The sequence below is a fragment of the Nicotiana tomentosiformis genome, chromosome 9 (genome assembly GCF_000390325.3).
Source record: "Nicotiana tomentosiformis chromosome 9, ASM39032v3, whole genome shotgun sequence".
NCBI lineage: Eukaryota > Viridiplantae > Streptophyta > Magnoliopsida > Solanales > Solanaceae > Nicotiana > Nicotiana tomentosiformis.
Window position 1 is genome coordinate 30,340,067 of NC_090820.1, and position 26,612 is coordinate 30,366,678.

At 33.8% G+C, this 26,612-nt stretch overlaps 2 protein-coding genes and 1 long non-coding RNA gene across 3 annotated transcripts; 1 reads left to right on the plus strand and 2 right to left on the minus strand.

Annotated features, from left to right (window-relative positions):
- The first annotated feature begins 2,911 nt into the window (after nt 1-2,911).
- LOC104091536 (suppressor protein SRP40) lies at nt 2,912-5,114 on the plus strand. Its single transcript, XM_009596900.4, has one exon. It carries the CDS (start codon nt 3,312-3,314, stop codon nt 4,563-4,565), a length of 1,254 nt encoding a protein of 417 aa, XP_009595195.1. The 5' UTR covers nt 2,912-3,311; the 3' UTR covers nt 4,566-5,114.
- Nucleotides 5,115-9,293: 4,179 nt separating this feature from the next.
- Nucleotides 9,294-16,374, minus strand: LOC117275602 (uncharacterized). The gene is made up of 2 exons (XR_011411214.1): nt 15,880-16,374; nt 9,294-12,786 (listed from the first exon to the last, which is right to left on the minus strand). It is a non-coding gene; the product is annotated as an uncharacterized lncRNA (long non-coding RNA).
- Nucleotides 16,375-24,895: 8,521 nt separating this feature from the next.
- LOC104091538 (phylloplanin-like) lies at nt 24,896-26,355 on the minus strand. Its single transcript, XM_009596901.4, has 2 exons — nt 26,096-26,355; nt 24,896-25,490 (listed from the first exon to the last, which is right to left on the minus strand). The coding sequence occupies exons 1-2, from the start codon at nt 26,280-26,282 to the stop codon at nt 25,201-25,203; spliced, it is 477 nt and encodes a 158-aa protein (XP_009595196.1). The 5' UTR covers nt 26,283-26,355; the 3' UTR covers nt 24,896-25,200.
- Between the last annotated feature and the right edge of the window lie 257 nt (nt 26,356-26,612).

Genomic DNA, 26,612 nt, shown 5'->3' on the forward strand with positions numbered 1-26,612 from the left:
ATTAGTTTTAATAATTGAATAATTTTATTTATCACAATTGTGATTTATTTACAGCTCAAACAAAACAAATAAGCATTAAAATTGGTCATGAAAGCACAATTCCTTAGGGTAGTTTGGTATGATGGATAAAAAAAAATAATATTTAGGGATAAAAATTTAGTACCGTCTTATCCCTGTTTAGTAACTAATCTTATTATCTCAGGATTAAAAATAGTACCGGGATAACTTACACTTGCCAGAGAGTGGAATAGTAATCCCATAATAAGTTATCCCTGGATAAAACAGTAAAATTGACAATTATTATAGAATTAATACAACATATACAAAATAGTCAATAAAAAATAATACCGATATTACTAATCCCTACCTAACTAATCACAATATAACAAGTTCCAGCATAAATTGTCTTCAAACCAAACATTCTTTAGAACCAAAACTAAATATCACCAGCCTCAGCTACAACTTAAAATACTACGTAGCAAATTATTTAGGATAAAACTCAGTGTACCCAGATGCACTAATTTTGAAAACAAACTGTAGTAGACCTCTTGGATTATCATTCTGATAATTGCTTCTGACCTCATTTTACTCTGAAAAACCCTATTGTTTCTTTCCTGCCACAAGTAATATATACTCCCTCCGTTTCAATTTCGAGGCATTTTATAACAATCACTCCATTTTACTCATATATAAGTATTTCTCGCATTATAGCTCAGGCATAATTAGCTTAATTATAAACCAAATACTCTTTTTATTTTTATGAGCTTCTCACTTTGCTCTCTTGGTAATTCGAAGCACAATTTCTATATGGAAGGTGAAAGGTACTTTTGAAATCAACAATTTGGAGATCCATTTTATCATAAAAAGAAAAAAAGATCAAAGAGATTCTGCAAAAAAGATTTCCTTTTAGCAACTGATATCATAAAGGTTTTATTCTCTAATACTCAACAAATCATCAAAGGGAAGATACCCCTCTCTCCAGTCTCTTCTTGCCTAGTCCTATAGCTGTATCAGTATTTCTTGGGAATTTGGACAAACAATTTGGCAGGTCTGAGATTCTCTCTCTTTAATTATCTTTTTTTCTTCTTCTTTTTCTGTTAAAGGGTGTCGGTCTTGACACAAAATTGTAATCAATGTGTGCACACGAATAAATGGATTAATTATGCGCTCACCTATTATTAGTTTCTAAAAAAGAAAAAAAACCTATAGTTTCTTCAAATATGTAAACGCCCCTCACTGTACGTAGTTCCAATAATTATTGCCCTCGACCTCTAGTTAGATTTTTGTTAGCGGCACAGTAGCTACTGTAGAACCTTTTTTGGAATTTACTTTGGATATTTTTTGGAATATTTACATATCTGATTTGTTCAAGTAGTATAAGGACTTACTTTTGTGCGTTGAAGCTAGTTATTGTACCTTATAATCAAATCCAAAAAGAGACATAACTAAATTAGTTATTTTATTTTCTCAGTTTATTTTTCGTCTTTTCATTTCTTTATCAGTATTTTCTTTTCTTTCTCTAATTGTCTGCGATAAAATGAATTTACAACTTGCTTTATATTAATTTGATATATGTATTCTTCTTTAAGTGGAAAATGTTAGTTTTCAATATAATTTTTAATTTAAATTTTAGCACAATAAACTATTTCATATTTTGGATAAGATAACGTAACTGTGAAATTAACCAACATTTGAGGTGAAAGTGAATATTTTAACAATTACCTCATTTATGCATACACGACAAACGTACTATATCAGTTAAAATAACAAAGATTAACGGCTAATTTTTTATTTTTTAAGATTGCAAGGAGTGATGTTGAAGCTAGCACAAATAACCATCACAGAACCCAAGTGTGATTTAAAATTAGTTGGAATTTTGAGCACCAATAATAAATGAAGAATTAGCTGGTGTTTTGCAATAGATTTCCAAATTTATTCTGAAAAATTGATTTGGATGAAATTTGGTTTGAAAATGAAAATGTGTTTGGACATCTGTTTTTGGTGAAGTTTGGTTTGGAAAAACATGAAACATGACTCATACCTACAAGTTCTAAAAACTATCACAAATACCCAACAATACCATTATCAATAACATTCATTATATTATCGCAAACCATAGTTCTGAACATAAATAAATTTGATATAAAATTATCATTTTTATAATAAACTACATGATACACTATCAGATGACCGAGAAGACGAAACAACATCGTTACAAAATAATAAATGGTGGGTTCTTTTATAAAATACAAAAGTTTCGACAATTTTAAAAAAATATAATAGTGATATTTTGGCTGGTTTTGGGATTTGATATTTAGTATTTGGAATTTGGTCAAAATATAGGCAAAATCTATGGCCAAACATGTATTTTTTAAATAAAATCCAAGTTTATTTTGACAAAATCTATAGCAAAACGGGTACTCAGTACTGTGTACTGAAAAGTGAAAACATACACTCTCTACGTCTCTATTTAAATACCAATTTAAGTTTTATGTATGGATGATGCAGAAATGTTTTGCATTCTTTACAAAATAATCATATATAGTAATTATTTCTTTTTAATAAAAAATACTTAATACTAATAAAGTACAATAAAAATAGTAAATCAGGAGTACCTATTATCACAATTTAAAGCATATTATAAACTTTTTTTATATTACCATCTCTATATATTTCTATAATTAAATCCTTTAAGGGGTTATTTGGTTGGGAAAGAACTTATTCCAGAATCAGTTATCCCGAGATTGTTATCTCACCTTCCTATAAGAATAAAAATAATATTACAATTTAGGGATAACTAATCTCAAAATTAGTTATACTGTAATTTTATCTCAATCAAATATGAAATAAACTAATCTCAAATTTAATTCCGACATTAATTATTCTAAATGACTCGTACCAAACGAGCCTTAGTGATATATCTGCACACACAGACATGTATAGCACCTTAGGGGTACCCTTGTCTTGTTTATCAGTTTTAATTATATCAGTTAGTCAGATCTCCATGTGCTCCTGGGGACTACCATCTCTCCTTACTTCAATGCCATAATTTCTCTTCTATTTTCTTTGAATGTTTTCATTTTCATTTACACCACCTTTGACCATTTCGCAACTACTTCTTCTCCAGTTTCTCTCCATCTTTCCTTTTCCTACACTAGTTTAATCCTTTCCCCATTGCTAAGTTATGCTCCAGTGGTGGCTTTCAACTCTCCAACTTGTTTGCAACAAGAACAATAAGTAAGTTAATGAGTAGATAACAGGGCAGAAAAACAGTGTACTTTTCAAGATTTTATCTTTTTTCAGTTTCAGAAATGGTAATGGAAGGGATTCAAGAAGATATGGGTGATGGAAATATGATATGTACAAATCATCCTTACAAAAACAATACCCCAGGTGGGATCTGTGCCTTTTGCCTTCAAGAAAAGCTTGGTAAACTTGTTTCTTCCTCTTTCCCTTCTGCTATTTTCCCTTCTTCCTCTTCTTCAACCCCTTCTTTTAGATCTGATTTTGGAACCACTTCCTCTACTTCCTCAACTTTACCAGTACTCCAAACAAACAACATTCAAACCAACATCCAAACAAGTGTTTGTAGTAACTTTAATCAGTATGCCACAGTGAGGAAATCAAGAATGCCTTTTCTGTTGAGTACTCAAAATAGGAGGAAGAATAAGAAGAAAGATGGTAGTAATAATAGTATTGTTAGTGTCATTGCTACTACTTCAGCTTCAGCTTCAAGTGTTGGCATTTCTATGAAGAGAAGCAAGTCTACTACAACCCCAAGAAACCATATGCATTTCTTGGATAATGCTGATGAAGCTGACGAAGACTATACTCCACACAGAAAAAGGTTCTGGTCATTTCTTTACTACTCATCTTCTAAACATTCATCTTCTTCCATTTCCAAGAAAACTGAAAAAACTATTAAAGATATGAGCTTTGCTTCATCGTCTTCAGCTGGGGCATCTGTGAATGGTTCAATGAGTAGGTCAAGGGACAAAAAGAAAGAAGAGTTTGTAGTTGTGGAAGAAAATGAGAGTCCTAATGAGGCAGCATTTGATAGAAAAGTATCTAGATCTAGATCTGTTGGTTGTGGAAGTAGAAGTTTTTCAGGTGATTTCTTTGAGAGGATTTCAACTGGTTTTGGTGATTGTACTTTAAGAAGAGTTGAGTCTCAGAGAGAAGGAAAGTCTAAAGTTTCATCAGTTCATAATCATAGAAGCAATGGTAGTTCAACATCAGGTCAAGATTGTATTAAAGAAAGAGTGAGATGTGGAGGTTTATTTAGTGGTTTTATGATTACTTCTTCTTCATCTTCTTCTTCATCTTCATCTCATTGGGTTTCATCTGAGGAAAATGTGAATGGAAAATCAAGCATAGCTCCTGCATCTGTTGGACATCAGCTTGTACATGGAAGGAATAAGAGTTGGGGTTGGGCATTTGCAAGTCCAATGAGAGCTTTCAGTAGTAAGACATCATCATCTTCAAATGGAAAAAGAGAAGCCTCAAATAAGAATGCTACTCCAAATTTGGCAGCTATTCCTTCTTTGTTGACTGCAAGAGGCTAAAAAGGGGCTCTTTCTTTTTCCTATTTTACTACTTTACTTTAAGTCTAATCAGACGAGGGTATCTTGGCGTAACTGGTAAAGTTGTTGTCACGGGTTTGAGATTTGAAAACATTGCGTAAAATAAATTCTTGTGGTCAGACTCTTTCTCGAATCCCGTCCTGTAGCAGTAACTTAGTGCACCCGCCACCATACTTCAAGTCTAATTAGCTACTGATACTACTGCTACGGAAATTTACTTGTTTAAAACTCTGTTTATTTATCAGGTGTGATATGTGCTTATCTCCTTTTGGAACTACCTCTTTTTCTCTTGCTATTGAGGTTGATGTTGATTTTTTATTAATGATTCTAGTGTCAATTGTTTTTGCTTTTGTTGAAGCTTTAGTGGGCAGTAGAGTAAATAGAAGACCACTTGTTTATGTGTATTGTAAAATTGAAATAATTGGTGAATAAAAATGCAATGTAGTTTTTCAGGAGGTGGAGTTGGTGGTAATTTACAAATGGATGAGTGTGTACTTCCTTTGATCTGTCATTGGAAAGTATTTTCAAGGAGTGGTCCAATCCAATCCAATCATGTACTATATGTTTGTTGTTCATTGCAAATTGCTTATAGGAAACTTTATAATTGGAAAGAATTGTTATTTTTGTTGTTGCTGTATTAGCCTCAAAGGTGGTATGATGATGTTATTATTATGGCCAATAATTTGTTATTATTGAATTCTGCTGTTCAATTGGGTCTTAATCTTTTGGCAGTGTCACAACTTTAGTTAGCAAAATATCTATGGTTGGAATTCAGATTTTGTTAGAGTTTTGATTTATATGTAGAGTTGGGAATAATCAAAAGACCTTTTAGATAATCTTGTAAATTGGGGATCATATATGGTTTATCCCTTGTAATTGCAGTCAACATGTAAATTCAATACCTTTCAATTTGTAAATTAAAACACTTTATTTAATCTCAATATATTGCATGTGGTTAGAAAAATAGAAAAGAAAATACAAAATAACTATAGCTAGCTGCATCTGTGCAAAGAGCAAGTTTAGGATCTTGATGGAGATAGGTGGAGTGATCCCTAACTTTAATGCATGGCTTTTGTAGTAGAAACTTTTGTTTAAAATCACAATCTATAGATTTTTGGATTGTGTATATATTGTGGAACCCTTTCCCCCCAAGATGTCTCCATGTAGGAGTCTCACTAGTTTAAATGTTACCCATTTAGCTGGCCAAAAGCCACAAAAATCCATAAATAATGAGTTGCTAAGTATCATGTCACTAACTCCTCATGTGCAAGGATTCATAGACACATCTAATCATTGTTAAAATAAAAGGGTGTTGAGAATTATTGAAAAGGAAAGGTTTTAGAATCAAAGACTCAAACTTTGAGTCAAAATTCAAGCACATGTTTGGTAGATAGGACACATGCTAAAAGCTCTAGATCAAAGTGACAAATGAATAAAACACCCAAACATATAAACTTTTATACTAATCTAGCCTTATTAGTGTATAGTGTATGTATTCACTTAAGTCTGTCTCTCTTCTCTCTCTATCACTAGTTGAGGGAGAATCATTTCTCTTCTTTTTAAACTTTTTCTGTATCTTAGATCTATCATCAACTTGACTTTTCAAACTCCCTCAGTCCATCCAACCCACACCCTTAGGAACATAAACAGATTTGGGATACTGAGTTTGCAATTTCAATGTATGAGAGAAGTGATCTTGGCTTGCTTTTTTTAATAGGATCAATTCTTTTTAAGGTGATGAGTTACTATTTGCTAATATAGTAAAATAAACATGAATGTCCGTCTAACTTAGGGCCCGTTTGGCTATAAGATTTTTTTTTTTTTTTCGGAATCAGTATTTGTCCATGAAAATTCCAAATTGTATTTATGTTCAAACACAAATTTAGTTTTCAATTACTATTTTCACTTTTGTTCGGAATTTTACTCTTCGTATGTCCAAACGTCCACTTAGTTAACGTCAATATTACTCCATTTGTATAAAATTATAACTTCACATTGCCCATTGATTTCATACCAGACTCATAAGCAGAAAGTTTCTCTAGCTCTTTGCCAATTAATCAACGTCCTTCTAACTCGTTTTAAAGCGTTGAAGAGAAAGATAGGACATTCTAAAGATAATTGTTGAGGAATCATCTGATTTCTAACTACGAGTCCGTTTTCAAGCTAACTGAATGCCTATCTGCTGCTTTTGTTCCACTATATGTTGTTACTGCTCTTTATTTGTAATTGAAAAATCTCAAAATAAGAATAATGTTGAATATAACTACACTAATACTCATAAACATAGCGAGCAGTTCTAAACAGGTTCTTGAAAATGGCCTCTACATTTTGATCTTGGAGTACTAAGGGTTTAGTGCTTAGATTTTGGACATGGATTATTGAAGTAATAATATAAGAAGAGATAAGTGTAGAGGCATATGATTGAAAAGGAGGACCCCAAATGCATAAAGACACTGGAAAAAAGGCTGTTGGAGAAAATAGTGATGTTGTTGGAGAAGGACATGATATCTAATAAGCTCCACTCCAAAAAGGACCTGTACTTTGTAGCACCCACCAAAACTGTACATACAAAGACAACACATCACTTGGTTAAATATTTTGGGGCCCTGTTTTAAGTGTTTTGTAGTGGTGTAGAATAGGGAAAAAATTTCTTAAGAAGCATTGAATGCAAATATCTTTCTGCCCTTCTTACCAATTTCACTCCCAAAAACCCAAAGATCTCTCTTAGCTGTAGGACATGAGATAATTTTAATAGCATGTTTGGCCAAGCTTCTAAAATCAGTTTATTTTGAGAGATATTTTTTTTAAAAGTACTTTTTAAAAAAGTATTTTTGGTGATAAATAATTTGTATTTGACTAGTTAATTTGAAAAACACTTTTGAACAGTAATTAATATTTGGCCAAGTTTTTAAAAACTGCTTTTAAGTATATTTTTCTTAAAAGTGTTTCTTAGAAAAGTGCTTTTGAAGAGAAACTATTTTTTTTTGCTTCTCAAAAACTGTTTCTGCTTCTTCTGTACTTTTTTTCCATCTAAAAGTTTAGCCAAACACCTCATAAGACCCCATTAACCACACTACAATGTTTTCACAGCTTTTTCCTTTTTCCCCTTCTTTTCTGTATTGGTTCTTTGATTATCAATGACAATGTAAAACAAGTTTTGATAGTGTAAATAACTTTCTTTTGATGACCGAGAAATTGCTATGGAGCCGATGTTTTGGGCCAACTGCAGCCTTTAAAATTCGAGAATAATCGGCTCGCCCCTCTACACTTAAATATCAAAATTAGTTTACTTGGCTAAGGCTCGAACTTGAACCTGAACCTATGACATAAGATACAAGTTCCTCAACCTTTGCCAATTGAGCTAACTCCTGGGTGCGTAAAACTTTTCTGTTATGTAAAATTTATGGAAATATGAAATATGATCTCTATTGTTAGAAAACCTTAGTAGATACCCTATACCTTCTGTCTTGACTTGTGAAAAAATGAATCACATTGTTAAGATCGTCATTTTGATTTCACAATATATGTTACACATGTATAAAAGTTTGATGCTTTAAGCACATTGACTCCTTGCTTAGAAAATACTTGAGACTAACCATATCAGTCACTATTATGAGGTTCAAGTTATATTTGCATTGACAGACATGGCAACATGCTATACAAACTTTACAAAGTCTCTCGTCTTCAAAATCAATCGCAAAAATTTATAAAAATATCTTGAACATAGAGAGAACGATATTTAATATACTCGAGCAAGATGAACTAGATTTCTAACTCTAGACGAATGAAAGTACCTCCCTCCACCTTCAACTAACTTGCAGGAAATTATTATTGATCCCATGAGATGAAAAAAACTAACTTAACTTTTTTTCGAAACAATCGAAAGAAAAGAAAGCAAAATAATTGTTATGTACTTGGATAACATGTAGAAATGAGATGAGCCGGGACTTAATAAAATCAAAGACAGAAATTAATTTTGTATTTCTCACTAGTCTCAGCCGGAGAATTAAAAGGGACAAGCATAGTCTTTGAGCTAACATTTTTCCCGCTATGTGCATGACTAATTGATCACGCCCAACTCTAACCCTAAAAAGGATAAACGGTCGCTGTAAATATAATCAGGTCTAAGAGTCCGGAGTCGAATCCCACAGAGAACTAATGTTTCACTATAACTGTTCAATATCACTAAAAAGATAAGCCCGAACAAGTCCAAAGTTATAAATATTAAGATTCTTATGTCTAACTAATTAACTAACAAATTAAAGTAGTAAATTAATAAATATGGATACTAAGGGTTGGAGAAAAGATTAAGGAGGTATAGAGTTATGATTTTCCCAATTGTCGGAATCCTTCCCGCTACCTCTTCTATAATTTTGCCTAAGTATTCTATAATTTCGCCTAAGTATTCTCTACCGATCGTGAGTACTTCGGGTGTCGTAATTATCTTTCGACCAACTACCACAATTTACTAGACATATTCTCTCGAATTATGCTAGCTGACACTAATTCACCGCTCACTACGATCGCACCAAGGTTTTGTTATCTCTAATCCCGTCTTTTAACCCTCCGTATTGATCTCTCAGATACGTTAGGAGTGATGTTCTTCAACAACTACCTTATATGTACCCTCTCTCGAGCAATACACAACTAAATAGGCACAGTCAATTAATGGCCATTCAATCAACAACAGTAAATACGTAATTGAACAAGTAGAGAAATCTAACGTTTCAATTATATAAAAACACAACGAGAATTTTCTTACAAAAGGTTCCATCAAAACCCTAAATAATAAATTAGCTATTCATAATAGTATGCAAAACTACAATACTAGAATTCATAACCTATAATGAAAATAGGAAGAAGGAAGTGAAAAACTCGTAGAAGAATTCTTCTCCTTGCTCCTAGTGTGTTCATGCCTCCTTGGGTCGAATCCCCTCTCTAAAAACGTCCACCCTCTCTAAAAAATAACTTTAAATGTATTTGTAAGGTAGGGTTAACGTGTCCACGTCCAAAACTAAGGAGGAAATAAAATTGGCTCGGATAGCATCATCGGCGCGAGGCATTGTCTGAGGCACCAATATTTCTGCGCGAGGCACTGTCTGAGCCACCAATATTTCTGCGCGAGGCACTGTCTATGGCGCCAATGTTTCTGTGCTAGGCACTGTCTGGGGCACCAATGACAATGCCCTGGACAATGTATTGCACTGTCTATGGCCATGACTTTTCATTGCCTTGCACGTTTTCTTTTATCGCTCCATTTTGTAGCTCTGAGGTACCATTTCGTGCAACTTTTCTCCAATTCATGTCCAAGTATTCCTACACGTGAAATAATCTCTATTAAGCGCAATTGTCGCACAAATTAGCATCCAAAGAACAAGCAAGTAGGGTAAATAACGTCAAAATATATGAAATTATAGCACAACATCAATATCACATACTTAAATATTGCTCGCCCTTGAGTCAACCAACCAAACACTTCCTCATCAAGGACCCAATAAGCCATACATTTACAACACACTACACCTATGGTCATGGTTGATAAAAATAATTAAGCTATAGTATATGCTGTTAAAATATACTTCCCGTACTTATGCCCAATTTTAAAATATCTAACACACGAACAACATGATTATAACAATCCTAGCCTCGAAAACTAACTAAATATCACAATGCGCCCGAGACTTGAATACTTAATCTAACAGAGAGGTCTAATAATGTTACCTATCCTTTATGAAACAATATGCCCTCACAATAAAATAAAGAGTAAGCAGTCCACGTATCCAAATCACATGATCGAATATATTTTAAGGACTCACACATATGAAAAACAATCACTCACTCTCTCAAAGAAGTCATATGCACGCAAACGGTACCATAGGCTTGCCCATTATGTAAACCTCTACTAATGTATGCCCACTCGGTTCGAAATCAACTAGGACTTTATTATGGTTATAATGTGGGCTAAGAGACGAGTAGGATATATTTAGAATATAGTGGCTAACCCTCCTAAGCACCTTAACACATCATGTATTCAACTTTAAGCGCAAAATTCCCTCAATCCACTTCAATCATCACAAGGTAGCTTACCCCAGAATATTTTTTCTTTTTCTTTACGCACTGCTTCAGATCACATCCACTAGCAAAAATAAGAAACCTTTATTTATTCATTTATTCTTTCCTTTTTTTTTTTTTTTTACTTTTACCTTGCTGCTAGTGGATTTTTATTTAAATCACAAGTGCACATTTCTTCCTTCTATTGGTTCTACTCAAAAGCTACACCAAGTTTCCTCATTACTTCTTTCTAGCGTTCTCTTTACAATTCAAGTGCTTTAAGAGGTATAAGGATCAAAATGATTCAATTAAGAACAAAAGGGGATATGCTTGTAATGCGGGTGCCAAAAGAAAGGTTTATAGGCTTTAAAGGGTAACTAGGGATGATTTTATTTGTGATAAGCAACAAAACCCAAAAAGATTAAAGAAATCCTAACATTACTTTTGAAACCGAGCAACACCTAGGATTTCGCTTCAATTCACATTTCGGGCAAGTTCTAGACTCAAATGCAATAACATGGACTATACAAAGAACTCACTTCGCACATGACACATGACTCACTAATGACGGTCCCATTCAGACTCTCAATCAAATAAATATTCATACAGCCAAGAGATATATTAAGCATGAAGCACAAGTGAACACAAGTCAAGCAACCAAGACATATGAGTCATACCACATACAATTCATTTTTTTCAAGGCATCATCCTATATTTAAATTCAAGGGATGGTGAACAACATGCTAGAACTTAAATATGCAACCATCAAACAAGTCAAAAGGTGCGAATCACATCATTTCTTCTCCTTTATTTCCTACATACTACTCTAAAAATAACTACTACCCGGTTAAAGTTAAATCCCATGGAAAAGAATCGAGACACGAAGAAAAATCACGGAGGATTATTACTACCCAAGAAAAATAAAAAAAAATATGTTTTTGAATTTTTTTATTTTCTCATTTTTTTAAATATTTTTTGTTTAGACTTATATCCCTCAAGAAAACTATCTAGGAGATCCATCGTTGGGAAAAAATTATTTTATTTTACTAAAAAATCATCAATTAAACTAACACAACTAAAATAACATAGAAAGTCACCCAGAAAATCTCCTCACCCCACACTTAAAATTATGTATTGTCCCTAATGCACAACATAAATAATAAGAGGATAAAAGAAACTCCCTGGTAGGCCAAAGGCCGAAGCACTAGCAGCTCATGGGGTACTCAGACTTCTCTCCGGGTATTTTTTTTGTATGGGCACCCCACACTTAGTTTTAACCATCTGGCTTGCTGTTGCATCATTCCAATAGATTTGCTTCCCATGCTCCTAACAAAATAAAAAATGACACTACAAAAATAACACAATAATTTTTTTTAAAAAAACTAAAAATATAAGAAAGCAGTAAAGTTGGGTTGCCTCCCAACAAGCGCCTGATTTAACGTCGCGGCATGACGTGAACCACTTTCTGCCTCCACCTCGAGCTTATGAATTGAATACTAAGTTTTTATTCAAGCTTGATTATTCTCCTGGTGCGGTATAAATTCTTGTGAGCCAAAAATTAAGTAAATTCTCATGCACCTTTTGGCTCTCGACCGAGGAATGTGACCTTGCCTTGACGACCTTGAATATTTCAAAATATAAGGCTCATCTACCTCTTCCCGTGACTCTTTTTTATGCTCATAAGGATCAATTCTCATTTCACCATCCGAACATATTGTAGAGAAGTGTTTGGAATGAAGTTTGACATGCTCAAATACCTAAACTTCAAAAGTTTTAGCCTCCTCGACATAAATTATACTAGAATCAACTAAATTTGTATTCTCAATGTCCTTGCGTGACTCTAGTATCATTTTTTCAACATTGACATCATCTAATTCTAGCTGGTTAGAGTGTTAGTGTTCTACTCTGGACTCCTCCATTGGCACCTATATTTTTGTCTTTAATGCACACTATTCCCGGCTAATATCCATAATATTAACTTGTTGAGCATTAAAAGTTTCAACTAGTTGACTCACTTGAGCCTCCAAGTTGCGAATAGTTGCCTCTTGCCTTTGTATCTGCAGTTGTATCTCATTATTATTTCCCATAAGGTACCTTAGCATGTCCTTGATCTTCTTCAGGTCATCATCCTTGGGTCCTTTGTTCCTATTCACTTCACAAGAAAAAGTAGAACTATAATAGTAAGGGGTTGGGGAGGATAAGAAATATAAACACAACCATGAAAGTGATCATTTTGACCACCACACACATTCTACAAGAAATATTGAGTTGGTGCACATAACTCGCTCTCAGGAACATTTTAAAAATTTTGCCACGGGTGGTTTCCTTCACAATATGTATACGGATCAAAAGTAAAATTACCAACACCTAAACTTCTATAATTCCAAGATGTCATGTTTATCAAATAAATAAGTAAAATAAAAAAATAAAAAAATAAACAAAACAAACAAAATAAAAGTTCAAACTTGAAACCTAGCAATATGTAAAACTATAACTACACCGTTAGTTCCCCGGCAACGAAGCCAAAATTTGATCACGCCCAACTCTAGTCCTAAAAAGGATAAGCGATCGCTGCAAATATAATCCAGTCTAAGAGTCCGGAGTCGAATCCCACAGAGAACTAAGGTTTATCTACAACTGTTGACTATCACTAAGAAGACAATTTCAAACAATTCCTAAGTTATAAATATTAAGATTCTTATATCTAATTAACTAACAAATTAAAGTAGTATATTAACAACTAAAGATACTACGGGTTGGAAAAAAGATTAAGGAAGTCTAGAGTTATGATTTTCCCAATTATCGGAATTCTTCCCCCTACGTCTTTTATAATTTCGCCTAAGTATTCTCTACCGATCGTGAGTATTTCGGGTATCGTAATTCTCTCTCGAGCAACTACCACAATTTTGATTACGCCCAACTCTAGTCCTAAAAAGGATAAGCAGTCGCTGCAAATATAATTCGGTCTAAAAGTTCGGAGTCGAATCCCACAGAGAACTAAGGTTTCACTGTAACTGTTCAATATAACTAAAAAGACAAGCTCAAACAATTCCAAAGTTATAAATATTAAGATTCTTACGTCTAACTAATTTACTAACAAATTAAAGTAGTAAATTAATAAATATGGATATTAAGGGTTGGAGAAAAGATTAAGGAGGTCTAGAGTTATGATTTTCCCAATTGTCGGAATCCTTCCTGCTACGTCTTCTATAATTTTGCCTAAGTATTCTATAATTTTGCCTAAGTATTCTCTACCGATCGTGAGTACTTCGGATGTCGTAATTCTCTCTCGAGCAACTACCATAATTTACTTGACATATTCTCTCGAACTATGTTAGCTGTCACTAATTTACCGCTCACTACGATCGCACCAAGGTTTTGTTATCTCTAATCCCGCCTTTTAACCCTTCATATTGATCTCTCACATACGTTAGGAGTGATGTTGTTCAACAACTACCTTATATGTACCCTCTCTCAAGCAATACACACTAAATAGGCACAGTCAATTGATGGTCATTCAATCAACAATAATAAACACGTAGTTGAACAAGTAGAGAAATCTAACGGTTCAATTATATAAACACATAACGAGAATTTTCTTACAAAAGGTTCCATCAAAACCCTAGATAACAAATTAGCTATTCATAATAGTATGCAAAACTACAATACTAGAATTCATAACCAATAATGAAAATAGGAAGAAGGAAGTGAAAAACTCGTAGAAGAATTCTCCTCCTTGTTCCTAGCGTGTTTTTGCCTCCTTGAGTCGAATCCCCTCTCTAAAAACGTCCACCGTCTCTAAAAAATAACTTTAACAGGTATTTATAAGGTAGGGTTAACATGTCCACGTCCAAAACTAAGGAGGAAATAAAATTGGCTCGGATAGCATCGTCGGCGCGAGGCACTGTCTGGGGCACCAATATTTCTACGCGAGGCACTGTCTGGGCTACCAATATTTCTGCGCCAATGTTTCTGCGCTAGGCACTGTCTGGGGTGCCAATGACAGTGCCCTGGACAATGCCTTGCACTGTCTATGGCCATGACTTTTCATTGCCTTGCACGTCTTCTTTTATTGCTTCATTTTGTAGCTCTAAGGTACCATTTCGTGTAACTTTTTTTCAATTCATGTCCAAACATTCCTACACGTGTAATAAGCTCTATTAAGCACAATTGTCACACAAATTAGCATCCAAACAACAAGCAAGTAGGGTAAATAACGTCAAAATATATGGATTTATAGCACGAAATCACTAATAGAAATGGTGATATGAGTCTAATCACTATGAATTCTAATTCTTACATTTGAAAAAATGTTTGTAAGGCTGACTATTTGTGCAAAGTTGGAACAACCTAGAATATTGGCACGAGAGAGACTATAAATCTTTGGTATGGTCGTTCAATTCTAGAGATACCAATCTTCGAACACTTATCCAGGGTCCTTTGAATAGGTTGAAAGACCAAAAATCCCTTATCTATCATCTTCCAACATAATTCTTGGTATTTTTCTAGCATTTCTTTTATCTTACCCTACGAAATCATTCAACGAATCCATAATACCCACATACAACTTCTATGCCGATAAAACTTTTTCGGGATCCTTGTGCTGATGGGTCTTTTACTATCCAATCGGCGTATGCACTTTACCTCTCCCTTAGTGAAAGTATTAGTGATTCCTATCCATCAAAATTGCAACTAGGCATGAACTGTCTGAATCTTGAATAAGATCAAGTATTTTTTTTGGCTTCTTTATGCTAATAAGCTTGATCATACACGAGAAATTTAAAAAGAGGACAGTCTGGTGCACAAAATATTTCGCAGTCATGTAGGATCCGTGGAAGGACCGCACCTCAAGGGGAGTAATAGGCAGCCTACTTTGACGCAAGTATTAATGACTAATTCTACTGCTCGACTTCTGACCTATAGGTCATACGGAGATAACTTTATCATAAATTCTCTTTGCTAGAAATATTATATCAACTAGTAATTGCGCTCTTTGTTCTGCCCCTGTTGAGACACTTCAACATCTCTTTATTGAAAGCACGTTTAATGCTCACATATGAACATCCTTAAATATTCTCAATGTTCACAATTTTGGCCCTGCTATATATCAAGGAAGCCTGCTCAAAGTTTAGCACCGTACCGATTTCACCATGATAATGGGCTATTCCCTTCCCACTAATATACCCCTCCCGATTGTTCTTTGGAGCATCTGGATTAATCTAAATAGAAATGTTTTTAACAGTACCTCAACCTTCGTCTTCATCAACGTATCGTCGTGTAGGTTGCTAAAGTCTTCTTCCTCGCAAATGTTGTCACCTTTTCTCCTTGGACCATCACCATCCATGTTAATTGGCAATTGCCTTAGGATGATGTTGTTAAGCTTAACGTAGATGGTGCGCATAACAATATTACTGGAAAAGGAGGAATAGGGGAAGTGTTTAAAGCCGTATAGCTAGTTGGTGTTGGAAAAAATAATATCCCGCACAAGAATAATATCCACGATAAATAATAATGACACAAGAGAGTAACAATGACACTAAATCTTTTAACGGAGTAAAATACAATACCCGAGAGGAGCAATATAATACCACTATAATATTACAACTTTGTAGTGTCAAAAGACTACTACGACTCAAAAGAAATAAACTCTTTATTTTAAATATCTCACCACAATATTACTCCCACTCTATTTTCTCACGGACTATAAAATAGTTTGTGGATTACTCTCACAACTCTAATACTTCTCTCTTATTTTTGGTGTATTTTCAATGAGGAACGAATAACTCCTTTTATAGGCAAAATTGCCACCAACCCAACCAATCAGATTGGTTCAACAATTTGCAATGTTTAGCCGCCCAACTTGGCAAATTTTTCAGCCGCCCAATTTGCCTTCTACAACTTTTTTCATCTTTTTCTTTATTTCCTTTTTATGCGTCCCACAAATCTCCTACAAATTTCAAATGCAATTTGCAATTCTAAGATAGTAGGCGCCGAACTTTCTTTTTCTCCAATCACAATTTTTTTTTATTTTTTTCTTTTGTTTCTTTTATTTGAATTGGGTCCCACAAATCTACCCCTTAATTTTGATTTTTGTTTTTCATTCAAAGACTTGATCTCAATCTCTGAAAATCGTCAAACTTGAGAGATTTGGTAAAAATATCTGCAACTTGATCATGAGACTTCACATATTTGAGCTCGACTTCCTTCTTGGCAATGCATTCTCTGATGAAGTGATACCTTGTATCTATATGCTTGCTTCGATCATGATACACCGGATTCTTAGTAAGTGTCTGTGCGGATTTGTTGTCAATTCAAATCTCCGCAGCTTCAATTTGTGGCAAATTGAGCTCCTTTAATAATCTTCTCAGCCAAATAGCATGACATGTACAAGATATTGCTGCTATATATTCAGCTTCACAAGTCGAGAGAGTAACAATGGATTATTTTTTTGAACTCCAAAAAATAACAGAATCACCCAAGAAAAACACAAAATCAATTGTACTTTTTCTATCATCAGTATCTCCCGCATAATCACTATCACAAAATCCCATAAGGTTGAAGTCATTAGAAGAAGAATAAAGTAACCCAAAGTCTATCGTACCTTTTAGGTAACGAAGAATTCTTCTCGTGACTTTCAAATGAGTGGAGGTAGGAGCTTCCATGAAGCGGCTTACTACTCCAACTGCAAAGAGTATATCTGGCATGGTGCAAGTCAAGTACCTCAAACTTCCCACAAGACTTTTGAAAAATGTGAGATCCATTTTTTATCCTTCATCAAACTTGGACAATTTTGTCCCACTCTCCATCGGTGTGTTCACGGGGTTACAATCGAGCATGTTGAACTTCTTCAATATCTCTTTTGTATAACTTTCTTGAGAGATAAAAATTCCATCCTCCATCTGCTTCACTTCTAGGCCCAGGTAGTATAACATGAGCCCTACGTCTGTTATTTCGAACTCACGAGACATATCTTTCTTAAAAACTTCAAACAAACTTGGGTAATTACCCATGAAAATAAGATCATCAACATAATAAAAAACAAGCAAGATATCTCCATTAGTATGAACTTTAAGATAAAGAGCATATTCATGGAGACAACGAGTAAATCCATTATCTTGAAAATACTTGTCGATGCAACTATTCCATGCTCGTGGGGCTTGCTTTAATCCATATAAAGCTTTCTTCAACCGCAACACTTTATCTTCATGGTTTTTGACCACAAAGCCTAATGGTTGTTCAACATAGATTTCTTCAAGATAGCCATTCAAAAAGGCTAACTTGACGTCTAGTTGATGGATCTTCTACTTCATTTGCGCCGCCAAAGAGATGAGCAAACGAATCGTCTCTATGCGGGCAACAGGTGCATAGACTTCTTCATAGTCAATGCCTTGCCTTTGCTTGTAGCCTTTAGCCATAAGTCGTGCCTTGTATCTCTCCACATCTCCATCAATATTCTTCTTTGTCTTGTATACCCATTTAACTCCAATTGCTTGATGACCCTTGGGAAGAGTTGTTAGCTCTCAAGTGTTGTTCTTCTCTATTGACTTGATCTCTTACTCCATGTCTTGTCTCCACTTTTTGTCTGTAACATCTTCATCAAAGTTCATTAGTTCACTGTCAGCAAAAAGACAATATAAAAAATCAAAAATAGTAACTTCTTCTGTGTCCTCATAGAGCTCTTGAATACTTCTTGTCCTTTGCGGCTGTTCATTTAAACTTTCTTGAGAAGAAGGAGATGCAACATTGGTTGGAGAAGGAGATGGAGTTATATCCTGCACAAATTTCATGGTCTCTGGTTCTTCTTTATCACCAAAGTATGGAAGAAAATCATATGAAGTTTCTTCCTGAGCTTCCCAATTCCATGCCAATTCTTCATCAAATTCAACATCACGACTTACCACCACCTTGTCGCTACTTGGGTTGCATTACTTGTAGCCTTTAGAACTCGTATCATAGCCAACAAACACATGCTTGACACTTCGATCGTTAAGCTTCACTCTCCCTTGTTGTGGCACATGAGCATATACTATTCTCCCAAAGATTCTTAAGTGCTTGATACTTGGTTTTCTTCCACACCATGCTTCTTGAGAGGTTTGATCTCTAACATTTCTTGTTGGAGACCTGTTGTTCAAATAAACTGCACAAGAAATAGTTTCAGCCCAAAATTCCTTGGGCATACTTTTAGCTTTCAACATACATCTAGCCATATTAAGAATCGTTCGATTCTTTTTCTTTGCAACTCCATTTTGTTGGGGGTGAATAAGGTACCGTTAGAGGGCGACGAATTCCATGAGACTGACATAAGTCATTAAATTCTTTTGAAGTGAATTCGCCTCATCTATTGGACCTTAAAGATTTTATTTCATAGCCACTTTCTTTTTTCATAAGTACTTTAAAAATTTTAAAAGTAGCAAAAGCTTTAGATTTTTGGTTCAAGAAATAAATCCAAGTCTTTCTACTAAAGTCATCAATGAAAAGCAGAAAGTATTTACTTTTACCAAAGGAAGGTGGATTGATTGGTCCACATACATCAGTGTGAATAAGCTGAAGCGGTTTGGTTGATCTTGACATGACCTCATTTGGAAAACTCCTCCTTGCATGTTTTCCAAGAAGACAAGCTTCACACAATTGATTGGAATGGTTGATTGATGGTATCCCATTCACCATGTTCTTTTTTCCCATTGATTTGAGCGCTTCAAAATTCAAGTTCCCAAATCACATGTACCAACACCATGATTCATCTTGCACATTAGCCGGCAAACACTTTGCATCAATTATTTTAAGATTCAGAGAAAATAATCTATTCTTTGCCATATTCACTTTAACAATTAGAATTTCACTTGAATCTCTAAGCCAAAGATGCATATTTTTTTATGTGGATGTTATATTCCTTTTCAAGAAGTTGGCCCAAACTCAAAATATTACTTTTTAATTTCGGCACATAATAAACATCTTGAATTAACTTGTGGACATCATTTTTACAGGAGATTAGAATCGTACCTATCCCTTCGATTTGAATCTTTGAGGTATCTCCAAAAGACACATTACCTCTCACCGACTTATTGATCTCCACAAACTTATCTTTGCATCCACACAAATGATTGCTTGCTCCATTGCCCAAATACCACGAGCTACAATCATCCCTATCTTCTTTTTTGAGTGCCAACAACAATGTTGACTCATCTTCTTCTTTCTTGTCGTCAACAAGGTTATCTTTCTCTTCAACATTGCTACGACATTTCCAAGAGTAATGCCCAAATTTATGACAATTATAACACTCAATGTTTGATTTGTCATATTTTTGTCCATTATTTTCTTAGTAGTAGCCACATCCTCTTCCTCCTCTTTGTCTAGGACCACGACCTCTGAATGTTTGGTGGATTTTAATTTCATTGTTGAAGTTGTTACCATTACTTCTTTCTCTTCCATGACCGCCACGACCTCGTCCTCATCCATTCCCTTGATAGCTCTTTTCACCTCCATAATTCTTAAAGGATACCTGAGTTTTAAGAAGTTGCTCTAGTGACACTTCTTGTCTCCTCTTGATTTTTTATTCATGGGCATGTAAAGAACCCTCCAATTGCTCTACCATCGTAGAGTCTAAATCTTTAGACTCCTCAATAGCACACAACACAAAATTAAATTTAGGTGTTAAAGTGCGAAGGATCTTTTTTACCACACGGACATCTTCTACGTCCTCCCCGTATCTTCTTAATTGATTTACAACAGCCTTCACTTTTGAACAATAATCCGAAATATATTCGGATTCTTTCATTTTTAAAACTTCTAAATCAACCCTTAGAGTTTGAAGTTTTACCTTCCTCACCTTGTTAACTACTTGAAGAGAATTTTGTAAAATCTCCCAAGCTTCCTTTGAGGTGGTAGCATCTGCCAGCTTCTCAAACATGTCATCATCCAGACATCGGTGGATGAGCGTGAAGGCTTGTTGATCCTTCTTCCTCGTCTTTGCCAAGACCTCTTTCTTATTTTAAGGCAGAGTTTCCTCATTATCAGATTTTGCATACCCTCTATCTATGATTTTTCATACATCCTGGGAGCCAAGAATGACTTTCATACGTAGACACCATTTTTCATAATTATCTTTTGTGAGACGATGGTACTGAAAAGATAGCGGACCATTATTCGTCATGGCTCTGATACCATGTTGTTGGAAAAAATAATATCCCGCCTAGGAATAATATCCACGATAAAAACGACACAAGAGAGTAACAATGACATCAAATCTTTTAACGGGGTAAAATACAATACCCGAGAGAAGTAATATAATACCATTATATTATTACAATTTTGTAGTGTCAAAAATTACTACGACTCAAACGAAATAACACTCTTTATTTTAAAATATTTCACCACAATATTACTCCCACTCTATTTTCTCGCATACTATAAAATAGTCTGTGGATTACTCTCATAGCTCTAACACTTCTTTCTTATTTTTAGTGTATTTTCAATGAGGAACGAATAGCTCCTTTTATAGGTAAAATTGCCACCAACCCAACTAACCAGATTGGTTCAATAATTTGCAAAGTTCAAACGCCCAACTTGGCAAATTTTTCAGCCGCCCAATTTGCCTTCTGCAATTTTTTTCATCTTTTACTTTATTTCTTTTTTATGGGTCCCTCAAATCTCCTGCAAATTTCAAGTGCAATTTGCAATTATAAGATAGTAGGCGCCTAATTTTCTTTTCCTCCAATCACAATTTTTTTTATTTTTTTCTTTTCTTTCTTTTATTTGAATTGGGTCCCACAGTTGGATATTGAATTTTTCCAAATACTTTACTTCTACTTCTATTACTCGAGTGAAACTTTATTACATGAATTGCAAGTAACCAAGGATTTGAACATCATATTTACACATCGAATCTGACTACAAATAGCATATTCTATGCTCAATGGAGTAAATGATAATTACATCTATGCAACACATCAGAGAAGCTACAATTGTAGCAGATATTTTTTCTAAATATGTTTATAATAATAATGGTACAATAGTCCCCTTCTTTTGTATTTGACTATTATATGTATTAATGACCTTCAGATTAGGTACGAAGGAAAAGGGTCATATCTTGTATCAATATTTAGTTTTTATATATAAAGCATATCCACTTTAGAAAACAATTAAAAAGAAAAACTTACACAAATGTCCCAAATAAGTCTCAACTTACCAACCTCTAGCTATTAGTCATAGACTTATCAAAACTAGCCAAGCACATATAAAAATTGAAAAACCAAATAAATAAGGTTCTTTCTCTCAAAGAATCACATGCAAAAATCTCCTTCCATATTTTTAAGCGTGATTAGCAACATTAGATGCAAGACGGAAAGGAAATTTCATGGATGAGGTAGCAAATAAGGTGATGAAATACAAAAAAAAATAAAAATAAAAAATAATAATAATAATAATAATAATAATAAAATAATATATATATATATATATATATATATATATATATATATATATATATATATATAATATTCCAAAAATATAAGAAAAAAAGGAATATTTTTCAATGGGTATAGTTGAAATTCATTGAAAACATATAGATAAGTCAATATACAAAATTTGAGGAAGATTGGAGGTGATTTGGACTGGTTTTGTATCAAAATTCGTAATTAAATCGAGTTCAAAAAATTCTTCTGCGACACATATATCAGACATGTATCACGCATGTATCTCACACACAGGTATACATAGATATACATGTGATACACAATTGATACAAATATGATATATATGTGATACACAAATGATACATAGTGTAATACACATCATTTTTTTTCATGTTCAGTTTTTACTTCGAATTTTCAATTCAAACTACCTCAAAACTTTACCAAATCATCCCAAAACTGAGATTCAAGGTCCTTAAGATATACCCAATCTATTCTAATAACACCCACTCAAAAGAAAGCAAAAATTTGACTTTTTTCTTACAAATAGTTAATTGGCTAATATTAGTAATATTTTATGAATTGACCAATTTTTGTAATGAGCTACTTATAAAGGGACATAGCTGATAGTTTCCCAATTAAAACATGGTAATAAAATTTTTTGTAGCCGGCCCCACAAAGTTAATTTTATCATAGCAATAAATTGTCCTGCTCGTTATGTCAATTTCATATTCGTTAGAGCTTACGTACATTCAAAGTAGACAAATAGTGAAAAGCAACCATTCATGGCCAACTTATCAGTTGAGGATAACTCACAAGAGGCTGCTGCCATGTCTGTTACTGTTTGTTTATTGCAGATGAATTCACAGTAGCTTTTCCTTTTATTTGTTTTTTTCTCCTTTTCCCTAGATGATCTTCACGGATTGAAGTTATATATACATTGATATTGTAGTGAATTTTTATGCCGTCATTGTACGTTAACTTATTATAGTAGATTATTTATTGTTTATTTTATGTTATTAATTAATTAATACTTATTAACTAGAGTCACCTACATTTATTTTTCAAGTTATCGAATTATATAAATATATTTTTTATCGTCAATGCATTTAACTTAGGCACGATTTTTGTTTTTGTTAAGTTCTTTTTGGTGTAGAAGTATTGCTTTGTTGTGTTTATCAGCCTTTTGCATGAATGATGTCCTACATATGAATTTTCACCGCAAAAATTACCAACTTTGGTCATTCAGATGTCCTTTTGCCACATTTAGGGAGGAAAAAATTCTTCACTTAAATGATTCTAGTTTGAGGGGCCATGATTCTTTTTTTAGAGGCTATGATTAACTACTTGAACTTGTGGGGGAAGAGTGATCACAGCAATGTATAGTGAATGTACTTTTTGTTTCTTGCAATCATCATTGTTCAGTTTCTGAAGAAATAAAATTAGCCACTGCAAGTTTAATTTGGAGCTTGGATGGGTTTGATAAACTATAGGGGTGACAAATGAGCCCAAATTATTTAACCCGTTTAATCTGTCCAAGGTTGGATCGGTCATTGACCCGTCCATTTGTAAACTCGGTCAATCTTAACTCAGCTCATCTAAAGTTGAATTGATTTTTAGCCCAAATTAATTAATGAGTGACTTTACTAAAATATCTTTAAAATAATTCTTTTTTATTTAATATGTTATATATGACAGTAACAAAAGATAAAAGATCTTAGTTATTAATTAAATAATTCATAAGCAAAAAGTGGAGAGAAAGTCACTTTTAGGACTGCTGTTTAAAGATAGCCAAAATTTGCAATGTATTTAAAATATAACCATAATTTAAAAGCGGTAAAGACCCTTTTTTTCCGCGCTTCAGAATTCAGGAAACCAAATTCAGGTTTTACAAAGTTGGACATTATTTTCTTTAATTATGATTTTCACAAGAATTGTATTAAAACAATTTTAATTTCTTAAAATCATAGTTCATACTCCAACGTAAAATTACTCCATAGTTTCTAAATATATATAAGTTTTAGTATTTTAAAAAAGGAGTAATTGATGTCTCAACAATGAAATTATATATAAGGAAAATGGATTATTTGTCTAAAGATCTAAACTATTACTAAAAGATTAAAAAGTTTCAAATAATTACCGCGTGGAAGGCTTTACGTTTTCAGCTAAAGACGTTGAATTGTTGTGGTTCATTTGTCTCCTAAGAATTGCAGTTCAGTAAGAATAATCACAAGAAGATTTTGATTTGATCGTCTTACTATATATCTATTCCTCGATGCATTTATTTCTCTTGTACTTAGAATGCACAATGAGGAAATTAAGCAACAATTGTAAAGAACATAGATAATTCTTAAAATTATCTTCGGCTGAATAAAATATTGCTACTTTTTTGGATCGTAAAGATTGTACATATATACACAATAGAGAAGCGTCATATATAAAAGAAAAAAAGAAGGGTTTGTTTGACAATAAAATTTTGAGATATGAAAAATTAACAGCAATCACAAAATAAGAGAAAAATATTTTTTACTAATCAGTATAATTTTGTTTATCTCTTGATTCTTCTTTCCTGATTATCCCTGTGATGTGTTTCTCAAATATATGATGATGTTTTGTGAGTATTTCGTGAGTTTATAGGATATTCGAGATGATCTCCATTTTTGAGATGCTTTTTTAAGGGAATATGTAACCCTTTTTATAGGAGTGACTTAGGGTTAGGGTAGAGTAGCCTCCAAGAAACCTAATAGACTCCTAAAATTTCATGACTCAGTCTTGTAGGAATTTAAGATTTAGCCAAAATTTCGTTGGGCTTTATCCGTTAAAATTTCGATGTCTACAAACAAGAAATAGCTATAAACAAAGCAAAAACTCGATCAATTATGATTAGATGGCTCCAATATTACAGTTGCAAATATTATTTGCACTTTGTTTTTACAATACATTGATAAATGACAACTTCATATTCATCACACTCCAACAAGAAAGGAATACATTCAAACAATTACATCACTAGTACGTGGACACAACAACAATCCTTATTCATGCAATTAGCAACTGGCCAACTAGGTTAACTCTTGCTGATGCATCACTAGTAAGCAACACTTAGCAAACAAAATTATCCAACCATAAATTAACGAGTAACATTTTGGCTAGCTCGTTCAAATGAGATTAGGAAGAAGCTGAAAACCAGTAGCACCTAAATTGACAATACTAAGAAGGCCAACTAGGGTTTTTCCAACAAGCTGCAACGGTGACTGCAAAAGCCCAATAGATGGTAAGCTCGCGTTACATGTGGAGAGTGGAGTTGTAACCACTAGACTGCAGTTGGACAATAGCGATGACAAAATATTTTGAAGAGGATCCAACACGAGTGAAAATACTCCTGATCCATTCGTTGTGGTACTTGATACTACATTTCCTGCTCCACACCTCAGTTGCACTGATGCGTCTGCAAAGATAAATGATGTTAATAATATTAATTATGCAAAATCAGGCTTGCATGTGAAGGGAAGGTGTTGAATATATAATTATGTAAATAAAATTATAGCATCTCTAATAGTTTAAGCTTTTAGATAATATGATCATACAATTCATCACACAAAAAGTATATAATCATAGGGTGTAGGGTGATATGTAGTTTATTGACAGTGAGTGAGTGTAAGATTCATTCGGCTCAAGTTACCTGAAAGTATTTTAGAACTACTACTACTCTTATTTTATTTTGGCGTTATGATGGAATGAGTTGAGCTTAAAGAAAGAAGTGAGGATTCATATCGCTAATCCCAACTTTGTTCGAACTGTGGCATAGTTGTTGTTATATCTTTATACCATCCGCACCCGTTGTTACGAAGGAGTAATGGATGCAATGTTATTTATCTAGACTTAAAATCTTGAAACCTCCCTATGTAAATTAACCTACAAATCCATGAAGTGTACTAGCGACTTCTATATCATAGACTTTTGTGCATATAGGGTAGATTTTGTAGTCTAATAGGGTATATATACTAGCGTCAACTCTGTGGTACTTATCTACGTACAAAATAATGAACTTACTAGGGAAAACTGGGGTTGTGGATCCATTGATGATATCTATTTGGCCGTTGAGGCTGCAAAATAGAACCCCATCTATATGTATTGGACCAAGAAGGCCACTGAGAAGTCCTCCAAGTTGGGCTACTGCAACAGGGGTTGCAATTAATGCAACCAAAAAAGAAATCAAGAAAATTTTTGCTAAAGCCATGGCAATTTTTTTGACAAGTGATAACTAAGCTGTTGTGGTAAGAAAATGTGTTGCTCAACTTAAGTGTTTGTATGACCAATTTATAGGACAAGTGATAGTAAATTTAGTGGCTGAAATTTCAAAACCCTAATCCATTTGTGGAAGTGGCTTATATGCCTTTGCATGTATGAATGAACTTAATTGAAGTCAGAAGAGGCAATTTGCTTGTTTTTGTCTGTGTTGAGACTTAGCTTGCAATTTGATATTTTTGTTTGTGTTGAAAATTAGTTTTCTTATCAAATGTAAGTTACCATACAGTTCATTGCTATATTAGATGCCATTTTGGGGGTG

Bases quoted from the DNA above. Each gene is read 5' to 3' on its own strand.
- LOC104091536 (XM_009596900.4), top strand. From the start codon at position 3,312: ATGGTAATGGAAGGGATTCAAGAAGATATGGGTGATGGAAATATGATA.
- LOC104091538 (XM_009596901.4), bottom strand. From the start codon at position 26,282: ATGGCTTTAGCAAAAATTTTCTTGATTTCTTTTTTGGTTGCATTAATT. The intron at 25,491-26,095 runs GTAAGTTCATTA...TTATCTTTGCAG, and splicing joins CACAACCCCAGTTTTCCCTA to ACGCATCAGTGCAACTGAGG.